Source organism: Dama dama, chromosome 29 (genome assembly GCF_033118175.1).
Source record: "Dama dama isolate Ldn47 chromosome 29, ASM3311817v1, whole genome shotgun sequence".
NCBI lineage: Eukaryota > Metazoa > Chordata > Mammalia > Artiodactyla > Cervidae > Dama > Dama dama.
Window position 1 is genome coordinate 49,002,332 of NC_083709.1, and position 21,596 is coordinate 49,023,927.

The following is a 21,596-nucleotide window of genomic DNA, read 5'->3' on the forward strand; positions in this document are numbered from 1 at the left end:
CTAATTTTTGAAATCTGTGATTTCTAGACCAGCCTCTTTCACGGTTGCTTTTGATTTGAAATGAATTTATCTTGGTTTCTACTGAAGTTGAATTTCTTTATAAAAGCATTTACTTTGTCACTGACATCATGTTAAAAACTACAAATGCAGTTTCCATTAACAGTAAATGGTTAACTGGCATTTTGAGAGAAAAATCTATGTAACTGCAAGAGCATTGTATTCCTGCCATGAAGCAAATAGGAATTACATAGATAAGTTAGATTACTTTTTTAAGTGATAGTGCTTTTTAATCTACCCTGTTGCAAACAAAGCTATTTTTTTTTTTTTTTTTTTTGCAAGTGTCAGTCTAAAAGCCACTATGGATACATATATTGGAGGCAGTTGAAACGATTTTAGGCCTACATCTTTATGAGCACATACTAGTAAACTTAACCTTTGGAGAAATGGAACAGAAATGCTACTTTACAGTGACATTAATAAGGCAAAACAATTTTTTAACTTGTAAAATTAGCAACTGTGTACTTCAAGTACACTGTTCACAGAAATTTGTATTAAAGTATTCCAGAAAATATTAATATAGGGATTTAGTAAGAAAAGGTGAAGATTTAACATTTGTTATACTTTCTTTTTAAAAATATGATAGAGTGGAAGATATGTATGTTTCCCACCACCTTTAATAGTATGCTTAGCTGTACATTTATATATACTATCAATAAACACACACATAGACGTACATAAATATGTACACAAATTAGTTTTTGAAAAATTCAGCTGCCATAGTCTCACGTTGTTATAAATTGCTAATATCTTCTCTACTACACCAAGTTTTCTGACTAAAGATTGATTAAAAGTGACATTGTCATGGAAAATTTCAACATGTAAATTCTCTACTGATTTATGTTCCAGAATCTGATTTTCCTTGTTTTTGTCTTACTCCCTGTGCTCTGAGTAATAATCTCTAGAGATGTTTAAGAAAAGTTGCATAGGGTCGCTCATTAGCCTATGACATCTTGCCACCAACATAAATTTCTCTCATGAGATACAAGAAAAAAATGTCAGTGAGCACCTTCTTTGAGGCAAATCAACAACATCAGTATTCATTAAACAATTCTAAAATCTGTTGCTTCTATATTAGCATATTAAGACTTTAACTTGTAAACTCAGCAGTTACCTAACATAAACCATGTATCAAGTTTAGATGGTTTTAAGCCCCATAATTTTTAAGTACACAATACACATGACCTTTGTTTTTCACAAATTTTTGTTTGAAAAACATTTTATTCTGTCTCTGCATTCAGAGAACTCAAATTCAGGAATTTTTGTATAAGTACAGTTTTACAGTTTCTCTGAAATTACAAGATACATTAATGTGCCACCCTACCAAGTAAATTTGGAATTTTAATTCCTGTTCTATAATAAGATTTAACAAAAGTAAAGCTTAAAATATAGTTTAAATCACAATCTTCTGATTGTATTCATTTTTGTATTAATCATAAGCAGGCTGAGACAAGTTAGCTTTAGAATAGCTTTAAATTTCTAACCATCCATTCATGAGAAAAAGTTGTCAGTCAATCTGCACAATTTAATCTGACATGAATCCCTATAGAGAGAACAAACTTAATTTTATTTTTGAAAATTTTATTTTCCTGGCTACTAGTACTTCGCTCTACCATTTACTGTCCAGATGGGATTCCTTTTTTTAGCCAAAAAAAAAAAGTTTGCATATCACACTAATTTAAAGTCAGCTTGAAGCTACTATACTCTAAAATACATTTATCTGAAAATGGAAAAAATAAAGTGAAGTGTAAAAAAATTGTATAAGAACTCAACTGGTAGCACTTAAATGTACAATTTATGATTTCAGTTAAAGGTGACCCAAAATGTCATTTAATACAAAAAAGTAAAAACTAAAAATCATTTGAGATATAAAACCTACCTTTTTATTTTATAATCTCCCTAGCATTAAATTTGTGTAGATAAAAGAAGACCCATATTAAAATTTTTAAAGTAGCTTTACCCAGTTCTCGTTTTTTTCAGATTAAATAATTATTAATTAGAGAAAAATACATAATACAGATAGTCAAACTGAATCTTGAACAAAATTTTACTGACTTTCAAAAAGGGTCTTTAATTTTTTTTCACTCTTTTTCATTTCCATTCATGCCTGCCCTCCATGGTTCTAGTACATAATACAGCAGAAAAATATTTTTCTTTCTTTTTTCTTTTTGGCTAATGTGGGAAGCTTTGGAAATTTCAAAAACTTAGCTCTCAAGAAATTTCCAACTCAGGGTTTTCAATGGATGATTCTCATGTTCAAAATCTGCACTACTTGAGTATTTTTCCAAAAAAAGAGAGCCATTTAAATCTTTTTTGTCATTTGACCACTTAAATAAATAACTTTTAAAAATTAGTAGTTTTATTATTGGATCAGTATAATTTATATCTGATGCAAGCAATTTGAGTAAGTTAAATTATGTCTAACTCTGCTTTAACAAAAGTAATAAATATGCATGTCAGACTATTTTGAGCACAGAAGAAAAACGAGGGAATTTGATCCCATCATTAACATTAATACTCTTGGGAGCCTTGGGTGAAAATGTGACTTCTTTGTCTCTTATCGTGGACTACCAACTGTACTACCTACCTGCATTATAGGGAACCCACAAGGATTTGCTTTGTGTTGTGGGTGCTTCAGACATTTATTAAATGTCTTAAAACTACTCCCTACACTGTGTAGCTTTGGGCACAGATGAAGTGAAATGCTCTGACTGAACTACTTGTTGAACAAGAGAAGAATTCTGTTTCCTATCTCAGTAAGGGATCTCAGTAAGCAGATCCCTTTGTATAAAATAATCCATCCCTGATACTGGAAAATGCTTCCAATCGTTTTATGACCACCATAAAAGCTGCTCTCATGGGACCTATACTTACTCAGGTTTTAACAGAGATGCAAGGAATATGGAACAGACTATTTTAGGAATATCTTAAGAATATTGGTCTCTGTGACAGCAGTTTTATCACAGTAATCTTTTATCGCTACCTGCCAGTGAGATGGAGAATAGTTATCCAGAATATCAAGTCAGGCAATTTTAATTTTACCTTACTTTTCAACAACAGTGAGAGATAACTACTCTAATTGACATGTTCTAATGTAAAGAGATGCATAGAGAAAGAAAGCTTTGCATTATTTTCTTTCTAGCTAAAGAAATGAAAATAAGAGCTTGAAAAAAGTCACCAGATTTCTAAAGACAATACTTAGCCTTTGAGCAAAAAGCTGTTTTTGAAAAGAGTATTTTGTCTAAGATAGAAAATTCCATAAGTATATTCACAACTGGTATATGTTGCTATAAGCAAAAAACGCTTGAATGTTTTCATTTCCCAATGAAGTGTCACAAGTATCTGGGAACAAAATATCTTTAAGACAAAAAAAGCCCACGATATAATATTTGGATTCTTTCAAAGCTAGGAATAATGTTAAATAAAGTCTTGTTAATGAGGATAAGTTCTGTGCTATCTCAGATGTTATGGTTGTATGTTTTCCCTTATTCTCGCATAAAGATTAATGTTCTTTGGTATTTGTTTCGTTCTGCTTCTGTTCTTTAACATTTAGGTGCCTTGACCCAAGCCATTCGAAATTTTGCAAAAAGCCTTGAAGGTTGGCTTTCCAATGCCATGAACAATATTCCACAAAGAATGATACAAACCAAGGTACACTTTCATGTCCTTGCCTTTTCTTTTGTGTTTAGGAAATAGTCATGAACTATGAATTTTAAATCTGTCCTATCAAATGATGTTATGTGAAATATAGCATTGATTTTTATATTTGTATTTTATAACCATGTGGCAAAGAACTTCACAAGATATGTTGTTTGATAATGCTCCTTTCAGAGAGAGTAGAGAAGCATTGTAGGTGTGGTGTATTTATCAGCCCCTTTCTAAAGTGTATATTTCAGGTTGCTTAATTTCAAATATTGAAAAGAATAGCCTAGAATGTGCAAATAATTTCCATTTGAATGAGTTTTAGGTTTTCTTTAAGTCCCCTACTATACTCATATTCTGAAATGCTCATGTAAAATAATAACCATTTTGCTTTTCAGGATGTTTTGTTTTTAACACTGGAGAATGCTTTTGTGAATCAAGTAATCATTTCTTAAAGAGAACCATTATCTCATAGTTGAGTATATTTCAGGAAAATGGATTATAATATGGAGATATGAATTCTACTCTTCACTTTTTCCCCTAATAATCATGTTACTTTAGATTAATCTGTGAACACACTTGACAGATTGGACTGATTCTGTCTAAACTTTGATAACAAAAATCACATTTGTGGCCTTTTGTCAGGGACAGCATCTCCTGTCAGACTCCAACAATATGCCTTGGCTTTCAGTTTGAAAATGTAGTTGAAGCTCTTGTAGCTGACAAGTCTGTGATAGCACAAGTAACTCTCAGTTCTTCCTGTTTTGGCTTAAGGTTTGCAATAACACATTCTATCTCTAAAACATACTGAAGGTCACATTTCAAGGACATGTCCACCTTAGATTGTTGCTTGATTGAGCTGTGTTGGCAATATGGTAGGGCTAGCCACATGTGGCTATTTACATCTAAATTTAATTAAATTGTATTAAAATTTTAGTTCCTCAGTCACGCTACATTTCAAGTGCATCTTAACCCACGTGACTAGTGGCTACCATATTAGGTAACACACATGTAGAGCATTTCCGTCATTGCAGAAATGATTCCATCCGTGGCAGTGCTGTTCTAGAGTACCACATTGAGGTGAGCAAATAAAGGAGGTGCTCTTTGATTAAGATGATCAGAGGAATGCTTTCCAACTTGCAAAGTCAGTCATAGTCATAACGGTACTTTCAAACAACTAAAAGTATCTCCTGCCCCATTAAGTGTTTGTGATAGCAATCCAGCTGCACTATTGGCCATCTCACTGATCTCCAGAATTGATTTGGGTGGTTTCCCTTGGTGAAAGATGTCTTCTGCGACTCCTCTCTCAAGGATGTGCAGCCTTTTTTCAGCTGAGCATTCGGTAACAAAGATGATCCAGCTGGACAGTAGAAACAGCATAATGAGGATGTGACTGGAAGATGTTATCAAAATGCCTGGATTCATGTCCCACCTCTGTACTTTAGTTTCTCTGTAATCTTGAGTAAGACAGTTAACCTCCCTAAGGTATAACATGTGTCTAATGGGATGTTTATGAGAATTGAACATGGTAATGTATGTTAGACATTTAACACAATGCCTGGCACGTAATATGTACTTGATTAGTACAAACCTCAGAGATGGGAAAATGTGAAATATTCTCTCTGAGGATATGTGGATGTCCCCAAGCTCCACATGGTCCTAAAACATCTCACTATCAAGACAGGGCATCGTTGTCTTGAGGAACATCTACTCCCACTCAGCCAAATGACTGTTCAATCAGTGGCTTGTTTATATACCCACAGTGATTTAATGTCATTCCATCTATTCCTGTAAATACATTAAAATCCTCATCAGATCTGCTATGGAAGTAACAAATTTTCATGAGATCATGACATTTAGATATTTATTTAAACTTTTTTTGTCATTATCTTTGCTATCTTTCAACATAACCTGATTTGTTCAGGGTTTCAGCAGGAAATAAATGGTGTATCCAAAGAGAAGAATAATTGAAGAAAGTTTAATAAGGGTCTGTTTCTAAATATGTAAACAGAGCTAAGAAAACCAAGACCTAGAATTAGTGGGGGAAGCCTGCCCATCCCTAGGTCTGAATGGGAGAGAAGTGAATATGGCATCAGGAGCTCTTCTCCATGCAGGACTGTGGCCTTAGGAAGGAGAGAGCGGAGGTTGTAAGGGAATAAATACTTTGGCCACTTTCTTCTGTCCTTCAATCCCTTACCAGTGCCTCTTATTGACCAAATCCAACTGGAAGCCCAAGGACAAGGGAGGCAGTTAATGTAATTTTTTGAGTTCAGTCTTCCCGGGCACAGAGCAGAAGGGGGAAGGATAGAAAGTACATTTCAGAGGGCAAACGGGGATTTTTGTGGATAACCCTTTTACATACATCCAGATTCTGGAAAAAAAAAGGGTTCTTCTTGTTGCTTGTGTCTGAGAAGTTTATTAGCTATCTATTTGCTAATATAGGCTTTGAGTTCTCCTATTTCACCCCAAAATTGACCACCCTTATTTCACCTCTATAAAATGAAGATTAAAAGAGTGAATCTGAATGATAATGCTCTGAGAAGTATATTTTTTAATCCAGTTAAAAAGTGGGACTGAACAGTTTGGTTTTCCAAGTAAAAGGAAAATTTTTTTATTTGCTTAGTTTATAGTTGACTGTCACACTGAGAATAAGAAATGAAAAGCAACATTTTCCCTAATTTCCTAGACTAAGTCATTTCTTGCTGATGATGAGTAGCTACTTGCAAGACTGGTTTAATTAATGGTGCACTCAGATGTCTAAGAATGTGGGAGTTTGTGTTAGCCTTGACCTCAACCTGCTGAAAAGGAAAATAATACTTGGTTTAGAGGTTTAAATGCTATAATTTACAAGTAAACTGTCTCACCAAATGAATTTGAAATAAGTATCAGAGAATAGCATTTAAAATTTGGCAAGGGAATAAAGATTTGAAGATTGCAGTGGTTTCTTTTATTGGAGGAGAAAAGAAATCCCAACTTAATTGGGTTTCTTTACAGGTTGCAGCTGTAAGTGCCTTTGCCCAGACTCTGCGAAGATACACGTCGCTCAATCACCTGGCCCAGGCAGCTCGTGCAGTGCTGCAGAACACGTCACAGATCAACCAGATGCTCAATGACCTCAACCGTGTCGACTTTGCCAATGTCCAGGTACTCTGTTTTCTTTCAAAACAGATCTTTGAATGAAAAGTATCCAATATTTTTCTTCTTAATCAGGATCATCTTATTTATTTTCAAAGTTACATCAATTCACAGGCACATCTAGATTCACAATGTCCTGAAAGAGGAGAGTTTTACTCGCTGTAACTTAACTGCTCCTCTGTTTTGTGGTTAAAGCCTGGGAAGATTTTTAGTGCTAGACTGCAACATATGTCACCAGGATTTGCTGAATGATTAATAGAGTAAGAACAGCCATGGTCATTGAAGATTGGTAGGCAAGAGTCAAAGCTATGGTAGTCATGTATGGATGTGAGAGTTGGACCATAAAGAAAGCTGAGCATCAAAGAATTGATACTTTTGAACTGTGGTGTTGGAGAAGACTCTTGAGAGTCCCTTGGACTTCAAGGATATCAAACTAGTTCATCCTAAAGGAAATCAGTCCTGAATGTTCATTGGAAGGAGTGATGCTGAAGCTGAAGCTCCAATACTTTGGCCACCTGATGCGAAGAATTGACTCACTGGAAAAGACCCTGATGCTGAGAAAGATGGAAGCAAGAGGAAAAGCGGACAACAGAGGATGAGATGGTTGGATGGCATCACCGACTCAATAGACATGAGTTTGAGCAAACTCCAGGAGATAGTGGAGGACAGGGAAGCCTGGTGTGCTGCAGTCCATGGGGTGCAAAGAATCAGACATGACTTAGCAACTGAACAGCAACATACACTAAAATAGGTATTATCAAAAAGATGAATAACAGCAAATGTTAATAAGGATGTGGAGAAATGAGAACCATTATACACTAGTGATTGGACTGTAAAGTGCTACAGCAACTTTTAAAGCAGTATGGCAGTTTCTTAAAAGGTTAGAGTTACCATATGACTTGGCAGTTTCACTCCTAGGTACATACCAAGCAAAATTAAAACATGCCCATCTAAAAATTTTTTCATGGTTATTCCAGCAGCATTATTCATATTAACCACTTTAAAGTGGGAACCACCCAGATGTCCATTAACTGATGACTGTATAGACAAAACATGGCATTTCACACAATTAAATGTTATCAGACAATAAAAAGTAATGAAGTTCTGTTCTGATACATGCTACAACACAGATGAACATTACACTAAGTGAAAGGAACCAGATACAAAGGACCTTATGTTACAAGATTCCATTTATATTAAATGTGCAGAATAAGTAGATCTGTAGAAACACACAGTAAATTAGTGGTTGCCTAGGCCGTGTAGATTAGGTGATTGGGAACTGATAGATAAGGAGTATGACATTTCTTCTTTAAGAATGAATACATTTTAAAATTAATTGTGGTGATAGATAGACTACTCAGTGAATATACTGAGAGAAGCCATTGAATTATATACTTTTATTGAATGAATTGTTTGCTATATGAATTACATCTCAATAAAACTGTTTTAAAAAACAATAGCAAAAAAAAATAGCATTGCTCAATAATAAACTAATTATTTCTCCATTTCCTACAAATTTTAATCTACAATTCTGGGCTTGTTTTATCATTTAAAATAAAAGTAATATTTGGGCTTGATTAATTTTAGAGCTAGGATTTAGTAGTTAAGTTCATTCTGACTTTAATGAATTTGATTTAGTCTTCTAATGCGCATAGTTTTCCTTAAATCTATATAAACACCTGTTTATATATATGTGTGTGTATATATACACACACACACAAACATACATACATACACCTGCAAATTCATAATCTCCATAAGAACAAACTCATGTTTACAAATCCATTAACTTTACATATTTCAGTGGAATTTACGTTACCTGATTTTAGTGAGAATATTAAGAGTTCATACAGTATTGTCTTAAAATGTATACTATCATGTTAATTTCAAATCTTCATTCAGAAAAGATATGTTTAAAAGTACCTTAAGAAAAGTTGAAATGGTAAGAAAACTTCTAGTCTCAAAAAGTAATTTAAGTTTAATAGCAAAAAACATATTTAAGACTGATTCCTGATAAGGAATATTCCTGAGAAATATTTTAAATTTTATGTTAACATTATTTTCATTTGTATAGTAGTATGCCTGAATCATGTGAAGTATTTACAGAAATGAGTTCTTCCTGGCTATAAATGCCATCCTTGGCAACATCATTACATATAAATGGTTAGTTATACATCTTTACTATGCTCATCCTCATCCTCTCTACTCACCAACTTTGAGGCTACCTTTTCCCCTTCTTTAAGTACCAAATTTTTATGGGTTTCCACAACAGTTATTAGTGCTGACCTGTGTGCTCAAGTATCTGTCCTCCAGGGCCTCCTTCCTTAGAGGACCGTGAACACAGTGGTAGCCCTCCATTTCCCTCTACATTTTACTTCTCACCACTCTTCATTTTAATACGTAATCTTTCTCAGGTTAACATATTTGATTTTAACTCCCTTCTTTCTTTCCTTTTCTGTTCTGGCTTCCTGAGTCCCCAGGCTTTCTCAGTCTTCTAGCTCCCATTCCACCTTCATTACCATCTCCTGTTCATTTGAAAATTGTCCCTGTCTCTATGAGATTAACCTCAGTAAGACAGATACATGTAAGGATGATGCTCTTGTAATAAGGTAACTTTAATTTAAAACAATGAAACCGCGTGTAAGAGTCAATATTTTAATGCTCTGAAAGAAAAGTGAAAGTGTTAGTCGCTCAGTTGTGTCTGACTCTTTGCGACGCCATGGACTGTAGCCTGCCAGGCTTCTCTGTCCATGGGATTTTCCAGGCAAGAGTCCATTTCCTTCTCCAGGGGAATCTTCACGGCCCAAAAATCGAACTCAGGTCTCCCACATTGTAAGCAGACTTGTTACCATCTGAACCACTGTCTAACCACCAGGGAAGCCTGTGTCATCACGTCATCATTCTCTAATCAAGTCTTTTCCTCATGCATTCAGGATAAGCTTTCCTATTGCAGTATAATTGGTTTTCTGTTTAATTGATAACATTATAGTAGTATTGCTTTCTAATTTTTTTGTGTGAAAATGGATAGTTTTTCAACTACAGTATGGGCTAAATATACTTGGGTTAGTTGACCTGATAACCTAACTTTTGCATGTACTTGTGTTTCTATATTTAAAAGAGAATCTGATTTTGAAGTTACTGACTCCTTATCATCTTGGAGATAATTTATTTCCAAGATAATAATATCTTTATTTTTCATCCTTACCTTTTTCCACTAAAGAATTAAAATATCCAAATTCCTTCACAAGGGAATATTTACAGGGTACTCAGTTGTTAGTATATTTTAAACCTTGAGAGTAGTAAAATGAAACATAGTTTGAAGAGCCAGAATAATGTCCTGTGGCTTTATTTCTCTAAGCTTAGTCTTAGATTGTCATTTTCTCTTGGCAAATCTAACTGTAGGAAGTAGTGAGTTTGAATTTATGTTAAGAAATGAAATTAAATTCTTCCAAGGATACCAGTAAGTTCCTTCTGTTCCTTGCCAATACATAAAACACATCTCCCACAGTGGCTTCCTATAGAATTTCAGTTTTGCAAGATGAAAAAGAGCTAATGTACAGTATTGAGTATAAGTAGACACTCATATTGTTGTTATTGTTTTGTAGTTGCTAAATCATGTTCAACTCTTGTGACCCCTGAGATACTGTGGGATTTCCCAGGCAAGAATACTGGAGTTGGTTGTCATTTCCAACTCCAGTTGGAAATTCCAGGGGATCTTCCTGACCCAAGGACTGAACCCGCATCTCTTGCATTGGAAGACAGATTCTTTACCACTGAGCCATCAGGAAATCCCTAACACTCCTATACTGCATACTTAAGAATGGTTAAGATGATAAGTTTTATGTTTCTTGTTTTATACCACAGACCAAAAAATGCTTAGATGTTTGTGGATTTAAAACACACACACACACACACACACACACACACACACACACACACACACACACACACACACACACACACACACACACACACACACCCCAACCCCTCTTTTTCTTGAAGCCTAAATTCTTCCCTCCTCATCTGCATCCCAGGTGGTGCTAGTGGTAAAGAACCCATCTGCCAATGTAGGACACATAAAGATGTGAGTTTGATGCCTGGGTGGAAAGATTCCCTCCGCCCCCTGCCCGGAGAAGGGCATGGCTACCCACTCCAGAATTCTTGCCTAGAGAATCCTATGGACAGAGGAACCCAGGGTACAGGTCATAGGGTCACAAAGAGTCAAATACAACTGAAGTAACTTAGCGTGTACGCAACTTCTTCCCTGGGTGCTCTCCTCAACTGTTAAACTGATATAAAATTTCTGGGAATCATTTAACTGTATTTTGAAAGATCTTAACTATTCTTATGTAAATCTATCATATAGAAATAAGTACAAACTAAGCAAAGATGTAGTTACAAGATTGCTAATTCCAGCATTATTCCTAAGAGTGAAAAATTGGAATGACCATAAATGTGCAGCCATGTGGAATTGACTTTGTAAATAATGGTATATTCATGTATTGAGGCAAATTGAGTCATTGAACAATAAATGTAGCTCCTCATTTGCCTATATATAAAGTGAAACTAAGCAAAATGTCAAGTAAAATGTAAAATATGATCCTTTTTTAAAATAATATATATACATAAGTATACATGCATATGTATATATTACATGTGAACAGTTTGAAAATTAGCATGTTATAGTTCTCTCTTAATGTTGGCATTTTAGATACTCTTAATATTTTGTTTCTTTTTATTTGTACTTTCAAATTTAATAATCATATTTTAGTGTACTTAAAATACTTAAAGATGATACTTAGGAGGTAAAAATCTGAAAGGCTTTATTATTAATTAGATAAGAGAAGGAAGGTTAGTAGATGGCATCATCAGTTGGGAATTTGGAAGAAGCCCTAAATTTCCCTGAGAAAGAAAAATGAATTGAGTTTAGCCATTTTGTATTTGAAGTACCTCCCATTTGAAATGTCTTTTGAATAAGGTAAAGTCTGTGGGGTCAGGAGAGATCCTGCAATCACAGGGTGGAGATTAGGGATTGATTCAGTTGAAAGGTTGATTTAAATAAATTTGTCCTCTGAGAGCAGATAGATTGAAAGCTATAGAGACTATTCAGAAAAACACACATATTGATAATGTTTTACATATAGAATTAGGACCTTCACAGACACCCCTCCACAGAACTCTATGTTGAAAATATTATCTGGACACAATGAACCTAGCTTAAAAATTCTTGTCACATCTCACTTCTCTAATTTTATGCTTGGGGAAAATGAGGCCCACGTAGATTAAATGCATTGCTTAAAATCAAGTTAGTGGATTCAGGCCCTATGTTAAAATCCAAGTCTTCACTCAAATATTATATTAATATTATCAGATAATTATCTTCTGACCTGAAAGAGTATAGTATTTTTTTAATCTTAAAATGCAACACAGCACTAGAAACATTGTAAAACTTATGGCAACCATTGAAAATTAACTTTAAAAGTTTCTACTTTCATCCCTGTTACCAAACATGAAACTTTCCTATCAGAACCAGAAGGAAAACTATAGCAATCAAATTTCTTGGTAGGTAGCATCGCTACATTTTCTCTAATGTGTTTTTGGTTATTGTTATTGTTGTTTTTGGTTCTGTGAGTTAATTTGCATTCATAGCTTTTACCTTGAGAGTCCTTGGGACTCAGTTTCTTTCCCATGAAACTCAAACAGCATATGCTTCTGCCTTGTATCATTCATTGTTTGTTTTTGTCTTAATCCTGAGGGACCACTTTTGGTCAACTGAATCTATTTATCCATCTGACTTATCCTAAATCTTTTCAAATGAATTGGCTTTAGTTTTATCTGATTGAGAAGTAAAAGAGAGCGTATAAAAACTAGAAAAAGACTCTACATATGGTAAATTCGGGCTCCTCTTCTTCTTAAGTAATCATGTATTTTAGTCTTTCACACAGACTAGCTAATGTAGAACATCAAGTCATACCTTTATGTCACATCACATTTTCATGCACAGAAGTGATGTTAGTTTCCTTAACAACTGCCCAGTAGTCATTCATTTTTCTTAATTCATTTAATTGTTTTGCACTTTCAGTATAGTTTGCCATTCATGCATATGGTTTGTGTGCTGACATTCAATGAAAAAATGCTGACTTGAACTTGTCCTTTGCTTTCTGTGTTCTGTCCCAGGAGCAGGCTTCCTGGGTGTGCCAGTGTGATGACAACATGGTTCAGAGACTAGAAACAGACTTCAAGATGACTCTCCAACAGCAGAGCACCCTGGAGCAGTGGGCAGCTTGGCTTGACAATGTGATGATGCAAGCACTGAAACCCTATGAAGGAAGACCCAGTTTTCCTAAAGCTGCCAGGCAATTTCTGCTAAAATGGTCTTTCTACAGGTATCATCTCAATTTTTCCTATTCTGCAATTATGTATGTACATGCTTCTCAGAAAAAAGGAAAAGAGTGAGAGTTTAGTATGTAGAAATTATCTGTTGTGATTATCTTCAGCCCAGCTTGTGATTACAACATCATGGAATTGAACCAGGAGGCTTTTGGAAATAAAATTTCTGCTGGGAAATGAAAGCCTCTTATTCAGAGCCCTAGAAGTTCTCAGATGGGAACATCAGAGATTCCAGTCTAGATAATGTGCTTAACAAGAGTCGGAAAGTCCTCCTTTTGGCAAACATGTATCATTTAGGCTTTCCACCACTCTTCTTTTTATTCTCTAGTTCAGGGATTCTCAAACTGTCTTCCCTAGACCAGTAGCATCACTGTTGCTTGGAAACACATTAAAAATGTGTATTTTCAGACCCCTCCCCCAAACCCACCTTAATCACAAATTGCAGAGGAGAGGCCCAGCAATCTATGCTTTTTTAAAGTTCCGTCCAGGCAGTTTAGATGGATGCTCAGAACAATCTAGTTAATTTTTTAATTTGATCAATTAAAATTGTTTTCAAACCTAGCTGCACCTCAGAATTAGTGGAAAGAAAAACAGCTCCTACGTACCTCCCCAAACTTACTCAAAATCATGGTGGTTAGAAAGTAGTAATTAGCAATAGGGATAATCAGAAATTCTTTTTCTTTTTTTAGAAAGGTTACTCCTGGTAATTCTAATGCATAACTAGTTTAATATCAAATAATCTAGTAGATAATTCAAAATGAATCGCTTTTGGACTAAAATAATATATAAATAAATATATGTTTTTTTAGACATAGAAGAACCCCAGAATAGAAAAATTACTTATATATGATATCAAATGTTGTGATGAGCCATTGACCATAGGTCCACTCCAGGGTTTACAAACAGACCCTGTGCGAGTTGGCATATATACCATATATATGGCATAGGATGGCATTGACGGATGGAGTTCCATTTCTTAAGATGTTAGGTAAGTTATATTTTGACCCCAGCATTTACTCGTGTGGTGAGAGTTCATTTCTTTTCTTCTTTAGATCATAATGGCCTTTCTAAAAGCCATATCACTTTGAACTTTAGGCAGTCCCTAATTTAGTTCCTGTGCAACCATGCACTCATCAAAATAGTGGCTACAGAACCTACCACTGGCTGTGGCTATGGGTACACTGTGGTCATCATCTGGATATCAGCAGTGAGTCCAAAGCAGTTGTGAGGAGAGATGATATGCAAAGAAGTAGCAAAATTTAGATACTAGTAGATATTGTGAACCCACTAAGCCCAAATTATAGGATTTTCATCTTGTTTTGATCACCTTTATAAGGATGGAACCAGAGATTCCATTATCATGGTAGAAGGTTTTTATTGTGACTTCCTTCTTTTTCAATTGCTTTAGTCCAATTCTTATTTCTTAAACTGAAGTAGAGTTGTAGATTCCATATATGTTTAATTAGGAGTCAAATTATCCTTACATCCTGAAAATGATTTTCTAGTGTCTGCATACCTGCCCAGTCAAGTCTGACACTTTGCGAGCCCATGAACTGTAGCCCTCCAGGCTCCTCTGTCCGTGGAATTCTCCAGGCAAGAATACTGGTGTGGGTTGCCATTTCCTCCTCCAGGGGATCTTCCTGACCCTGGGATTGAACCCATTCCCAGAGTTCAATAAATGCTGTGAAAGAAAGCATAGCAGTGGTGGTGGTGCTTTGTTTTTATTTTGGAATGGAATAATTCCACCATTTTGTCTCTCATATACGCAATACTTTTAGCCCACAGGGTTTGTAAAGCACCTTATTAAGGTGCTATCTAACTCTATGACCCACTGATACGCTTCATTAAAGGCAGCGCTAGGTTTAGATCTGGGTGTCAGTGAGAAATGTGTTGATATGTTTTCCCTTGATATATGGAGAAGATTTGGAAAACAATATCACAGTATTCTCAAAGTAGATATAGCCAATAGTAGTAGTATTAATGGAATTCAAAATTTTAACTTGGGAACATTTCTTTAAAAGATTTCAGATGTTTTCCGATTTGTTTGCAAGTTGATTTCATCCATTTTTTCCCCTCAGAAAATCATGTAGATGGTATATATGCTTCATGAGTGATAAAAGAGATGTTATACTAGCTGTTGCTCTAAAACCTATAGGAGCAAAACCACAGTACATCCTCTATATCAAAAAAAGCAAGGGTTTTTTCCCCTCTTCTTCTTCTTACTGCTTTCTTTTGCTGTTACATCAGACTTGCCCTTACTCCTCCCTGAGGATTTTTTTAAATCTGTTTAGTAGATGCCATTTTAGAAATACACCCCTGGAGCCTTTGTCTCCACAGAGATCTGTTGCAGTATCTTGAAAGGAGAGAAAATTACTTACTTGTGTTTCTTGTTCTCTGCAGATATACAAACCCAGTAGATCATCACTTGCCTGCCCTCTGTCCGCCCTGAGTTGGAGATAATTGGCTTGTTATTATTAGACACTATTATGGTTATTATTTTCATTTCACAGAGTCTTGAAGGTGTACAGTTCAGGGCTACAGAAGGAAAGGCATATCCAGAAAGATGCATACCTCCTGCTGGTGGGCGAAGTCAATAGCTTAGTAACATAGAAGACTTTAAAATCTGATCTGTTTTTTACTGAGGCATAAGAACATATCGAGTAATGAAAACTTCATTCGCAAACAGAAGCAGAGTTACAGAGTATTTTTTAAATGTTTTTGGCTTTGTAATAAGAATTTTGCAGTCACATATATCAACCGTTCATTTTCTGAAGTTGATTAATCTCATAATTTCTAAAGTTCTATGTATAGATTCACATGTATATACAAGAAATGGACTGGCAGAGAGTCGTGATAGCAGTAGTGGACATGTTGCTGCAAACACCCTCTGCTCCAAATGGGGTTCTCTCCTTGCCTAACATGGCTTTGAATGTCTACTGCTGGCTCCCTGTGAGGTGGAAAAAATATTGCCACCTTTCTTGGGCAGCAGTGCAGAAGTTAAGTGGGCCATTTCTCAGCTTGGGTGTTTTGTGAATAACAGAACACAGAATTCCTCAGGGCCACCCTGAGAGTCAACCAAACATCCCATTTTTAAAGAATTAAATTTATAGCTTTGATACAATAACTTGAAAGGGGGCACAGAGAACCTAGTTTGCCTACAGCTGAACAATATATAAATCTTCCAATTTTGGAATAAGCTGTAAGCACTGTTTGAGAAGAGTTCACAGGGTGGAGCTGGGGGGTAGGGGGGCCACGGTGTGATGTCCTCACCTTTCTTTCAGGCATGTGTGATGTCCCCCCAAATACATAAAGAGGTGGCTTGAGTATCATGTGTTCAAGTATATGTTTTAATTTTCACACCATGAATTATGAAGCTATATACACAAAGATATTTCTCATCCGTTATAAAATAATTAACAGTTTTAACTCCCAATTTTCAAGAGTTGAGTTCATGGTAACTTAGCAACATGAAATTCAGTGGAGTCAATTTTGTAACATGTCTTACAGAAATCTGAATCAGACAATAGGTTTCCAATTAAACTGTTAATTGTGTCATTTGATACTTGGCTTGTAGGGCAGAGGCCCAACACAGACAGCATAAAGTAGACATAGACATCATTAATAATATAATAGTATTATATTATTATATTAATAATATAATTCAACTGATTCTCTTCTAAACATATGACAATAATTTCATAGCAGATTATCAGTACTTTGAAAAGTAACTATTATAACTGAAGGTCAGCACACTCTTTTTTTTTTCATTTTCCAACAGAATTTTGTGTTACCTATGTCTTTATGCTGCAGGGAGGTGATTGCCCAATTGTCAAAGTTTCCAAAACACTTGGGATAGAATATGAAGCCCTTATTATGGCCTACAGACCCTCCATGGTCCAGCTACTAATGATCTCTAGTCCCATCATATATATTCTCTTTGCTCATGTCTTCCCAGCCGCAGCTTCTGGGCTATTCTTTCAACAACAAACATAGTTCTGCCTCAGTCTCAGCATCTGCTCTCCTTTCTGCTAGGAAAGTTCATGTGTTCGCATGGCTCACTCCCTCACTTCGGTCTCATTTATGCTCACTTACCACCTCCTCAAAGTTTTCCTGACACCCTGACTTTAAGTGTCAGAGCCCCTCACTCTGCAGTCTCTTGACCTAATTTACTTTCTTCATAGGATTTACCACTACCTAACTTTATAATTTATTTCTACTCTGTTTCTATCAACTATCTGTCCTACTAGAAAGTGAGTTCTTTTGAAACCAATCTTTTGTCTGACTTGCTGTAGAACAAGACCCTGACACACAGTAGGAACAAAATAAATATCTATTCAATGAATGAAAATGAATTCTCTTGGATAAAAGAAATTGGCTTTGCATTTCTTTTAAAACTACCATAAAGCTACTCAATATGAATATTCTTCTTAGTCATTTATATCATTTTGAGGGAAATATAAAGGCCTAAAAGTTGGATTTAGAAACATATATATATATATGTATATATATATATATATAATTCATTCTATATCTGTCATATCTATCCCTGTAAAGATTTACTGACATTCAACTGACACAGGATTGTTTTTCTATAATAAATTTCTTTTAAAATAAACCATTTTTATTATGAAATTAATATATACTCACTTTAGAAAACCTGAAAAATACAAATACTGTACAAAGAATAAACTTAAATCATCCATAATTTACCACCCAGAAAGACCAGTGGTAAAATGTTTTCTTTCAGTGTTATATAAAATTGAGATCCAGTTGTTTATCAGAGTTTATTATCTGTATTTTTCCCTTAACATTATACCTCAGGCATATCTTAAGAAACATAATTTTTAATGTCCTTCCAATGTTCCATTTTGTATAAAATGGCAACCCACTCAGGTGTTCTCACCTGGAGAATCCCATGGACAGAGGAGCCTGCAGTCCATGGGGTCCAAAAAGTTGGACACGACTGAAGCGACTTAGCAAGCACTCATGCATACATTATTTAAACATTCTTTTTGTCTCTTATTCTTAAACATTTAGGTGGGTTTTGGTCTTGCTGTACAAATATAAAACATACTTTAATGTTTATCTTTATATAAAGTCGCACATTTATCTTCAAATAAATTTGCATTTTTAAGTTGACTAATACTATTTTAATGAAGTATGCTATCTTGAGGCTGATAAGTATTAACCATTCCCATTTATTTAGAGGTAGGACTTTTTCAAGAACTTTGCAGATAGTTTCTGTGTTAAATGGGCGCATATTACACGTGTGCCTTCTTGCACTTAACATTTTATAATAGACGTCTTTCCGTCTTACTACCTCTATGTGTAATCGCTCTCATTTCTTTAAAGTGAGTGAAATTACTCAGCCATGTCTGACCCTTTTTGTGACCCCATGGACTGTGACTCGCCAGGCTGTTCTATCCATGGAATTCTCCAGGAAAGAATACTGGAGTGAGTTACCATTCCCTTCCCCAGGGGGTCTTCCCAACCCAGGGGTTGAACTCAGGCCTCCTGCATTGCAGGTGGATTCTTTACCATTTAGCTACTCAGGAAGCCCAGTTTCTTTAAAGTATTGTATAAATTTCCATATATGAATGAGCCATTTTTTACCTAGTATCCTACAAGTGGTTATTTAGCGTTGCTCCTTATTTTCTCACTGGTATAAATATTGCTGCAATTAAAACCATCTTTGCTCATTTGTGTAAATATTAGAATTAGAAATGCTAGGTGAAAGCATTTGTGCATTTTTAATTTTGACATTTGTTGCCAAATTTCCCTTCATAAAAGTTTTGTGAATTCATGCTTGAAGAAACAATAAATGAGAGTTCTTTCCCCATACCCTCTTCAATGCTGTTCTTTTAATTTCTTATAGTATAATAGATAATATATGGTATCTTACTTTAATTTGTATTTCTTTTAATTTTGAATAAGGTTAATCATATATGCTTGTTATGATTCCCTTAGAGGAAATGGAGTATCCATCATAGTCAACAAAAGAGTCCGAAATGCAGTACTTGGATGCAATCTCAAAAACGACAGAATGATTTCTGTTTGTTTCCAAGGCAAACCATTCAATATCATAGTAATCCAAGTCTATCCCCCGACCAGTAATGCTGAAGAAGCTGAAGTTGAACAGTTCTATGAAGACCTATAAGACCTTCTAGAAATAACACCCAAAAAAGATGTCATTTTCATTATAGGGGACTGGAATGCAAAAGTAGGAAGTCAAGAAATACCTGGAGTAGCAGGCAAATTTGGCCTTGGAGTACAAAATGAAGCAGGGCAAAGGCTAATAGTTTTGCCAAGAGAACACACTGGTCATAGCAAACACCCTCTTCCAACAACACAAGAGAAGACTCTACACATGGACACCACCAGATGGTCAACACCAAAATCAGATTGATTATATTCTTTGCAGCCAAAGATGGAGAAGCTCTATACAGTCAGCAAAAACAAGACTGGGAGCAGACTGTGGCTCAGATCATGAACTCCTTATTGCCAAATTCAGACTGAAATTGAAGAGAGTGGAGAAAACCACTAGACCATTCAGGTATGACCTAAATCAAATGGCTATACAGTGGAAGTGAGAAATAGATTTAAGAGACTAGATCTGATAGACAGAGAACCTGATGAACTATGGACGAAGGTTCGTGACATTGTACAGGAGACAGGAATAAAGACCATCCCCAAGAAAAAGAAATGCGAAAAAGCAAAATGGCTGTCTGAGGAGGCCTTACAAATAGCTGTGAAAAGAAGGGAAGTGAAAATCAAAGGAGAAAAGGAAAGATATACCCAATTGAATGCACAGTTCCAAAGAATAGCATGGAGAGATAAGAAAGCCTTCCTCAGCGATCAATGCAAAAAAATAGAGGAAAACAATAGAATGGGAAAGACAGAGATGTCTTCAAGAAAATTAGAGATACCAAGGGAACATTTCATGCAAAGATGGGCTCGATAAAGGACAGAAATGCTAGGGACCTAACAGAAGGAGAAGATATTAAGAAGAGGTGGCAAGAATACACAGAAGAACTGTACAAAAAAGATCTTCACGACCCGGATAATCACGATGGTGTGATCACTCACCTAGAGCCAGACATCCTGGAATGCGAAGTCAAGTGTGCCTTAGGAAGCATCACTATGAGCAAAGCTAATGGAGGTGATGGAATTCCAGTTGAGCTATTTCAAATCCTGAAAGATGATGCTGTGAAAGTGCTGCACTCAATATGCCAGCAAATTTGGAAAACTCAGCAGTGGCCACAGGACTGGAAAAGGTCAGTTTTCATTCCAATCCCAAAGGCAATCCCAAAGAATGTTCAAACTACCGCACAATTGCACTCATCTCAAATGCTAGTAAAGTGATGCTTAAAGTTCTCTAAACCAGGTTTCAGCAATATGTGAACTGTGAACTTCCAGATGTTAAAGCTGGTTTTAGAAAAGGCAGAGGAATCAGAGATCAAATTGCCAACATCTGCTGGATCATCAAAACAGCAAGAGAGTTCCAGAAAGACATCTATTTCTGTTTTATTGACTATGCTAAAGTCTTTGACTGTGTGGATCACGATAAACTGTGGAAAATTCTAAAAGAGATGGGAATACCAGACAACCTGACCTGCATCTTGAGAAACCTGTATGCAGGTCAGGAAGCAACAGTTAGAACTGGACCTGGAACAACAGACTGGTTCCAAATAGGAAAAGGAGAACTTCAAGGCTGTATGTTATCACTCTGCTTATTTAACTTATATGCAGAGTACATCATGAGAAATGCTGGGCTGGAAGAGACACAAGCTGGAATCAAGATTGCCAGGAGAAATATCAATAACTTCAGATATGAAGATTACACCACCCTTATGGCAGAAAGTGAAAAAAACTAAAGAGCCTCTTGATGAAAGTGAAAGAGGAGAGTGAAAAAGTTGGCTTAAAGCTCAACATTCAGAAAACCAAGATCATGGCATCCGGTCCTGTCATTTCATGGCAAATAGATGGGGAAACAGTGGAAAGAGTGGCTGACTTTATTTTTCTGGGCTCCAAAATCACTGCAGATGGTGATTGCAGCCATGAAATTAAAAGACGCTTACTCCTTGGAAGAAAAGTTATGACCAACCTAGACAGCATACTAAAAGGCAGAGACATTACCTTGCCAACAAAGGTCTGTCTAGTCAAGGCTATGGTTTTTCCAGTGGTCATGTATGGATGTGAGAGTTGGACTAGAAAGCTGAGCACAGAAGAATTGATGCTTTTAAACTGTGGTGTTGGAGAAGACTCTTAATAGTCCCTTGGACTGCAAGGAGATCCAACCAGTCCATCCTAAAGGAGATCATTCCTGGGTGTTCATTGGAAGGACTGATGTTGAAACTGAAACTCCAATACTT

At 35.7% G+C, this 21,596-nt stretch overlaps 1 protein-coding gene across 1 annotated transcript in view; it reads left to right on the forward strand.

Annotated features, from left to right (window-relative positions):
• Positions 1–21,596, forward strand: part of RFX3 (regulatory factor X3) — a 308,381-nt gene that overhangs the window by 255,027 nt on the left and 31,758 nt on the right. The window contains exons 13-15 of the mRNA XM_061132931.1: positions 3,611–3,708; positions 6,694–6,843; positions 13,012–13,220. Coding sequence (XP_060988914.1) covers positions 3,611–3,708; positions 6,694–6,843; positions 13,012–13,220 — 457 coding nt within the window. The remainder of the gene's footprint in view (positions 1–3,610; positions 3,709–6,693; positions 6,844–13,011; positions 13,221–21,596) is intronic.